The sequence below is a fragment of the Orycteropus afer genome, unplaced genomic scaffold (genome assembly GCF_000298275.1).
Source record: "Orycteropus afer afer isolate SDZICR_OR568_19922 unplaced genomic scaffold, OryAfe1.0 scaffold00132, whole genome shotgun sequence".
NCBI lineage: Eukaryota > Metazoa > Chordata > Mammalia > Tubulidentata > Orycteropodidae > Orycteropus > Orycteropus afer.
In genome coordinates, this window is record NW_006921719.1 from 7,173,818 (window position 1) to 7,182,496 (window position 8,679).

The window sequence follows — 8,679 nt, forward strand, 5'->3', positions numbered from 1 at the left end:
AATGACCATAACCTTGCCCCTTGTCAGCTCTACCATACACCCGGGAATTCTGATTTTGGCCATATTTCTTGAAAGAATATTTACTCTTGAGCCATTCTTATTGCTTCCACTGCTCATTCCACTGTGGCCTGGCTTTTACCCACACAGTTCCAGTCCCCCTGCCCTCAAGAATGTTATTTACCTCCTATATTCAACTGAGTAAGAGACATCTCCACTACATATCTTCCTATATTACAAAACTCAGAGTGTCTAAAATAGAATTCATTATCTTTCCCAATCCCTAGTCCCCAGTCTACTTCCAATGCCCCCTACCTTAGCTGGTTGCTTCGTGAGTCCCCACTCCAGAAAACCAGGAGTCATTCTTGAATCCTTACTTGAATCTCCATCCTCATGCCTTCATTATCTGGTTAGACTGTTCAGCAGCATCCTAACTTGCCTCTCCGCCTCTAGGCTCTGTTTCTTAGGGCCTAAATCCCTCCCCACCAAGTCTTAGCCACATTGTCCTAAGAATGACTGAGTAACCCTTTTCCCTGCTTTTCACCTTCTACTGACCTCTTTTCATCAGTGTCATTATCAGCCTCATTTGCTCTCTGCCTACTTTGCCAGTCTCATCTCCCATCACTACCCACCAGTCTCCTAAACTTGACCTTCCTGCATTGTCTTAAGTTGTCATAGTTTCTAGAGCACACGTTGCCCATACTGTGAACTCTGCCTGAAGTGGCTTTCTGGCCCATCACTGGAATTTTTTAGCTTTCAAACCCAGCTCAGATGACACTTCTTTCTCCCACCTTCTAATCATTCCCTCCACACCTTTTATCACCAGGTTCTGTCATTGCACTATTGAATTGCACTATATTGCAAATAGTTTTGTTTATGGCTCTTTCTCTCCACATTGTCTGGTGTGTGTTGTATTGAATGATGTCCTCCATTGAATTTATTATTTTACCCCTTGGTTCATGCCACCATCTTCCAACCATTCTTCTCCAACCATTCTTTCAACCTCAGCTTGTTTCCTAATTCAGATTGCAGTAGTAGCCTTCTAATTGCTTCTCCCCACCTCTAGTTCTTGCTCCCTTAAGCTATTCTCCACGCTGTGACAACAGTGGAATTTCTAAAATGTTATCCTCTAACTCAAACCTAAGGAGCTCTGGTGGTGCGGTAGTTAAAGCATTTGGCTGCTAACCAAAAGGTCGGCAATTCGAACCCACCAACCACTCTGCAGGAGAAGATGAGGTAGTCTGCTTCTGTAGAGATTTACAGCTTTGGAAACCCTATGGGGCAGTTCTCTTCTTTCCTATAGGGTCACTATAAATTGAAATCAACTCAGTGGCAGTGAATTTAGTTAACTTAAATCTGGTTCCTTGTTTCCCACAGTCTCAAGTCCAGACTCTTCAGAGACAAGCCTGTCATCTTGCCCTCTTATTTCATCTCTCATCTTCCTCTCCCACCTCATCTCCTGCTACCCTTACTTGCCCACACTTGGGCCCTGTATCTGACACCTCAGTCTTGCCACACTACTTACAGTTCCATGGAAACACTATGAAATGTCCTTGGTAAAGTCTGCTCCTCCCCATCCCATCCCAACATTGACAACTCCTCCTTCTGTGCCCCTAATATCACTAGCACCTGTTGGTTATACCCTCCCCTTCCCAGACCTCGTGCAGTGTGCAGCTGACCACATTGCAGTTACTTGCTTTACCAGTCTGTCTCTCCTGCCCACAGTCTTGGGCTATAGGCCAAAGGGGCTGCATTACCAGTGTACAGCTCTTGGCCTGATGGAGGACCCATGTAGGCTGAGATTGACACATGCATGCATTGCAGTGCAGAACAGAGGTCTGGATGGGAAAAGAAAGCAGGTAGACCAGGACTGGGTGGCTCTCTCGCCTTGTACGTTCTGGCACAGAATCCCAAGAAGTCTCAAACTCAAAAAAAAAACTCACTGCCATCAAGTTGATTCCAACTCATAGTGACCCCCTATGGGTTTCCGAGGTGTTAACCTTTACAGAAGTAGATTCCCCAGTCTTCCTTCTGTGGAGTGGCTGGTGGGTTTGAACCGCTAACCTTCTGGTTAGCAGTCAAATGCCTTAGGGACTGTGCCACCAGAGCTCCTTAAGAATTCTAAATTTGAACCCGGCCTTCCAGGCTCTTGTGAAGGTATAATTTGTCAAGATCGAAAGATAGGACATATTTCATTTAGGAGGAGTTTGTACATTTGATTTATACCTTCTGAAAGTTTAAACAGATGATGTGTCAGGGTCCCTTTGTACTCTTGCCCCAGGCCTGCAAATGTTACAGCGGACCTGGCTGTGAATACACACACCTTGTTCATTTATCATCATCCCTCCAGCTCTTAGCCTGATGTCTGGCACTTAGTGAACAGCCAACAGAGTTTAATAAATGATTGGCAACATCTCTCATTTTAAAGTTTGTGAAGACTAATTGAAAAAATATATCTTGGAAGGGTCTAGTTGCCAAGAGATAATTTCTGGGGGGAAAGGAGATGTAGGAAGAAAAAGATAATTTGGAAATCTAGCAAAAAGAACCTTATAAATACAAAACAATGGCTCACATTTTATATAAAAATTAAACAAACCCACTGCCATTGAGTTGATTCCAGCTCATGGTGACCCTATAGAACACAGTAGAACAGCCCCATAGGGTTTCCAAAGCTGTAATCTTTATGGGAACAGTTTTCTCCCATGGAGCAGCTGGTGGGTTCAAATGGCCGTTTCAGTTGATGGCTGAGTGCTTTAACCACTGTGTCACCCATGCACCTTCCACATTTTTATATAGTGCTTTGTAATTTTCAAAGTACTTTTCATCTGTAATAGAATCTGGTCTCAAAATACTCCTGTAAAATGAGCATAGATAACATTGTTAGCCCAGTTTTACAGGTAAGGAAATTGTACTTCAGAGAAATTAAGCCAAGGACCCAAGTTCTCAGAGCAAGACAGAGACAGAGCATACACTAGAAGTTAGATACTCATTGTTCTGTTTTGTTTTGTTTTGTTACAATGTATCAGACATGCCATATTTCCCAACAGCTAAATACATTTTATTTTTTTTATTGTGATTTGAGTGAAAGTTTACAGAGCAAATTCATTTTTCATACAGCAGTTCATATGCATTTTGTTTCATGACAGTAACTGCAATTCCTCACTTCCTCCCTATAGTTCTTTCCTGTGTCCTTTCCTATGCTTTCCTGCCCCCTGAGCTGTCTCCCTGTGCAAACACTACCATTCTGTTCTCCCATGATTGATCATTCTAAGGAGTGTATCTATCTACCTGATGTAAATCTTCACCCGGTATGTCTGTCTACTATTTGGCTGGAAGCCGTGGGAATGAGTTCAGTTCCAGACCTGAAGGGTAACTAGGGGTCATAGTCAACTAAATGCATTTTGGAAAGTAATTCTTATCTTTCTTTTTTCAGTGCCTTTCAACATAATGGTCAAAACATAGGCCTCTCGCCCTTTCTGGGGACCCTGAACACTGGAGGATCATTGCCAGATCTTACCAACCTCCATTACTCGACACCCCTCCCAGCCTCCCTGGACACTGGCGACCACCTCTTTGGGAGTATGAGTATGGGGAATAGTATGGGCAGCCTCCCAGCTGCTATGACTCACTTGGGGATAAGAAGCACCTCTGGTACGTATCCTCTGCTTGGTAAGGACCTTGGTCCTGTCCCCTGGTGGCTTAATCATAGGTGGTCCCCAGCCATCTAGCCTGTGCAGTGGATCACTGAGTGAAAATGACTGCACTTGAAATAGAGCTGACATTTCCTTTGGTGGTTTTATTTCTGTGGATCTGATGAGCTCTGGAGCAGCTCTGCTGAACGTTGTTCTTTATTGTCTTTTCTAGCCCAGGGAGCTTGGGGAATCATATTTGGGAGTCAGGAAATAAGGGTACATTCTATGTGAGGTGAACAATGTTAGTCACTTTTATCAACATATGAGAATATAATTAAAGCTCTCAAAAAAAAAAAAAAATTGCCATCAAGTCTGTTCCAATTCATAGCCACCCTATAGGGCACAGTAAAACTGCTCCATAGGGTTTTCAAAGCTGTAAATCTTTTACAGAAGCAAACTGCCACATCTTTCTCTCGTGGAGCTGCTGGTAGATTTGAACTATTAACCAGCCTTTCAGTTAGCAGCTAAACGCTTAACTGTTGCTCCACTAGGGCTCCTATAGAACTCTCTCTAGATCCCTTCAATGACTCATTATATTTCAAAAGAGAATATTTCAAATTATAGAAAATTTACATTGGATACAATGAAAATATTTATACACATCTGATCTTTATTTGTCCTTGGGGGTTGGAAACATTACATCTGAGAATGATAACTTCAGCAAATTACATGCTGCAACATTGTATATAGTATATATTACTAATGATAAGATGTTAAAAAAAAAAAGGATGATCGTAAGTGTGGCTCATTGTAATACATAAATTGGGCATTACCTGTGTATGTATTAAATAGAAATATATTACAATTCAAAATTGTGGGTTCCAATTTTCAGAAGTACTTAAAAAGGTGGCATGTAGCCATGTTTAAATGCTACGCATAATGTGATTTGAGTTTTACTATATGGGTTATATTGTAACAGTTCAAACCCCTTGTTGAAAGATGACAACATCTGCTTGAACCTTGGCAGATGCTTGTCAATATCTAGAGCTGGCATTAATCCCTCTCATTCCTAGTAGCTGGTACGCTCCCTGACTATCACACTCTCTAGTGTGGAATGTTTCCTTTGGAAGGGATCCTCAGTGATGACTTGCAGTAGAGGAAGTGCTTACTGGTTTCTACTCCAGGTTCTAGGAAGTGTGATAGAAAACAATGAGACTTGTCCACAAAAATCAGAATTCACTCCCCAAATGAAAGTGGTCCCTACAGAGTGGTCACTGGAAGGTTCTCTAACAATTGCGATGATGCTGTCCTTGTGCATCACAGTGGTTGATTTGAAAAATTGATTGTGTTTTTGTTTTGTTTTTCATTTTATTATCCATAACAATAGCAAGTCTTCAACTACTGACTACTGCGGGTTTTGCTTTTTAGCAATCAAGTCATGTGTGGCCAAATCTAATAAGAAGAATGAGTGATCAGGCCAGATGATGCTATTTTGGGTTCTGTGTGTTTCAGAGAAATGTGCTCTATGGCCCAGACTGCTCTTGGTGGTGCAGACACCATTCAGCTCTGGGTTTACTTAATTGGCTTCGTAGTAGATGCTCTCAAAACCTTTAGGATTTCTAGATTCAGAGACTGGGCAATCCACCTTTTAGAGTGAATTCTCTATGAGCAAGTACATTCTGTCTCACAGAATGTGTAGCAGCTACACTCGGTCTTGGAGAAGCTGACAATTTCTAGAACAGCCTTTAACACTCCATTTCAGCTGATACACTGTGTGTAGTCACTAGCTATTATTTTATAATTCTTAAAATGCATGTTGTTGTTGTTGTTGTTATGTGCCGTCAAGTCGGACCCGACTCATAGCGACCCCTCCTTGGGTTTCCGAGGCAGTATCACTACGGAAGTAGATTCCCCCATCTTCCTTCCGAGGAGTGGCTGATGGGTTTGAACCGCCAGCCATCTGGTTAGCAGTCAAGTGCCTTAGCATAGGACACAAAATTTACACATTTTTGGAAAGATATTTGAGCTCTCTTTAAGAGTAAATTTTTGGTGATCTAAATTCAGATCTTTAGCTAGAATTCTCTCTTGATCCACCTGAATCCCTGGCATTTCTGTGGAGAGTTGAGTGGTGGGATACCCGCATAGAATTTTATCATGGACATCTTTCCTATAGCTTAAAAATAATTTTTCCCACTAAAAAGACTTAATTTTATCATTACTTCATTTATCATAACTTTTAACATTTCTCACATTTCAAAGTACTTTATAATTGGTTTAAACCTCACAATAGATGGTTTTTGGCTCTAATGATTGAACACTTAAATTCTTATCAACATGAAATAACACATGTTCACCTCACCTGCTAGTCTGAAAATGATGGGTTTAACTTAAAACACAGGTATTGCTCATAAGATTCCTAGCAGCAGCGGCAGTGGCAGCATTCACTAAGTGAAGCTCCTCCATGCCATCCCCTGTGCCAGGTTCCTGGGATGCCACCAGGCCTGGGATAGAGTGCCTAGCCCAGGGAGCTGGTACACCAGCAGCCCCTGCCATGGAGGTTTGTGCTAAAATTCACCCCCTACCCGAAATTAAGGGAGCTCTGGTAGCATAGTGCCTAAACTTGGCACTTGACTGCTAACGAGGAGGCTGGCGGTTCAAACCTACCAGCCACTCCTCGGAAGGAAGATGGGGCAATCTACTTCCATAGTGATACTGCCTCGGAAACCCAAGGAGGGGTCGCTATGAGTCAGATCTGACTCGACAGCACATAACAACAACAACACCCGAAATTAAACAAAACAGCAGCAGAATCTTCCTTTCCCTTGAGTTGGAATAGCCTATGATGAACAATTCCTGGCAGCCAGGAAAAAAAAATAGAGGATTGCTGGGGTAGGAGTTATGGGCCATGTCCCTTCCTATGGCCCCATGTGTATACAAAGGGTAATTAAAGGGTCCACTGAGGTAGTTTCTCAAGAGCCACAGCTCTCAGTTGAAAGGACAGCGGCAGCAGAGGACCAGGCAGTGTGCTTGGGACAGAGGTATTCAGGGGCTCCAAACAGAATTGTGTACAGCCGTGAGGTCCTTTCCCTGGTAGAGCCAAATACCATCTCTGTAGCCACAGGGCCCCTGCTACCCAGTCCTCCCAATGATTATTTACTTGATCATATAACTCCTGGGAAAAATGAGTCTTGTCTTGATGGCATCATCTCTGTCAGTATTGGTGCACCTGTCCTTGCTATTGGTCCACCTGATACATGTCCCAAAGAAGAGTTGCCCAGGACCCCCTTTACATGAAGAATAGTGTTCAGATATGGATAGTAGGAAGTTAAGTTTTCTTTAGTCTTAGGAAAACAAAAGATTTAGTCTCAAATTATGACAATAAACTCTTTTTTTTTTTTTTTTTTTTTGTCTTCTAGGTCTCCAGAGTTCTCGGAGTAACCCCTCCATCCAAGCCACACTTAATAAGACAGTGCTTTCCTCCTCCCTAAATAGCCACCCACAATCATCTGTCCCCAGTGCCTCTGCTCTTCACCCTTCGCTCCGTCATTTTTCCCGTAGCAACCCATCCCTTTCCACCACAAACCTGAGTGGCCCTTCTCGGCGGAGGCAGCCTCCCGTCAGCCCTCTTACACTTTCTCCTGGCCCCGAAGCAAATCAACTTCTCAACAGACAGTTCTCTTCAACCAGCTCAGGAAACCAGTTTCCTGCCTCCCAGGTAAAAAACAAAACTACGTTAAACAGACTGAAGCTTAGAGGAATTGCTTTCCTTCTGTGGGTTATTCTGGGTTAGATCCATTGCACCAAGCAGCCATGAGGTCTCAAATCCAGTCACTTCTTACTTACATGTGAAATCAGAGCAGAAATGTGAATAGTTCAGAAAGCATTAATGGTTTTCTAATAACTGATTTGCTGTGTTGATTATTCTTAGGCAAATAAAAAAAAAAAACAGTTTGCAGTCACTACACCTCATGAACTTGGGGTGGGGAAAAGGGTAGGTTATAGAGGAAGCAGTCCAGATATGTCCAAAATGGCTAAGGAAAACCAGGTTAGGATTTTAAAGCTGGAATGGAAAGTCAGTAATTGACTCTATCAAGGGAAAGCCAAAAAAGATATTTAATATTTTCCCAAAGTTAAGAAATGAGTCCTCTTCCCTAGTTATATCTACCGATTTGAGAAACAATACCTTTATTGCCCATCAAATACTAGGTATTATAAGGATTGTGTCTCTATAAGAAGCCTAAAAGAAGTCCATTTAGAAAGAGGTACATTTTTTTTTAACATTTTTATTGTAGTTTGGGTGAAAGTTTACAGAGAAAATTAGTTTCCCATTCAACAATTTGTACACATTTTATTTCGTGACGTTAGTTGCAATCCCCTCAATGTAACAGCACTCTTCCTACTTCCTCCCTGGCTTCCCTATTTCCATTCACTGGTCTTTCCTGTCCTTTCCTGCCTTCTGAACTTTGATTTTGGACATATGCTGCCCTTTTAGTCTTACATATTTGATTGTTCTGAGGAGCACATGAAAACGCACATTTTAGTCAAGAGCTTGTTACAGAAATATAGGAGTTGAAACTGCATATTTTGACTTGTTGACTTTTTTTAGCTCTACACTCTTCGGGTTGTTCTCCTTACCACAGTCATCAGTGAATATATTTTTAACCTATTGGTCACTCCTTAGATACATTATAACTTCATAACTACTCATCACTTCTCCATAAATGAGTAATAATTTAGCAAAGTGAAGTTGACAGAGCACAACAGAAGGAGTTAGAAGACCTAGTTATTAGTCACTCTTTACCAATTACCAATTACTAGCACAGAATCTTGATTATATGAGTAATCTCTTTGAGGAGAGGGTGAAAAGACATTTCATAATTGCTTTTTGATAACTTTTTTATGTTACTGGATTCCCTTTAATTTTATTTTGCTAGATTGTCTTACACGATATACAAACTATTATTCTTGCCTTCTAGATATATTTTAAGGAGACTGTGTGGGTAGGGAAGGAGCTCTGGTGGTATGGTGCTTAAGGTGTTTGACTGCTAAC

General features: G+C 41.7%; 1 protein-coding gene across 1 annotated transcript in view; it reads left to right on the forward strand.

Moving 5' to 3' along the window:
• CRTC3 (CREB regulated transcription coactivator 3) overlaps positions 1-8,679 on the forward strand; it is a 193,199-nt gene that overhangs the window by 155,373 nt on the left and 29,147 nt on the right. The window contains exons 10-11 of the mRNA XM_007945137.2: positions 3,431-3,648; positions 7,046-7,344. Coding sequence (XP_007943328.1) covers positions 3,431-3,648; positions 7,046-7,344 — 517 coding nt within the window. The remainder of the gene's footprint in view (positions 1-3,430; positions 3,649-7,045; positions 7,345-8,679) is intronic.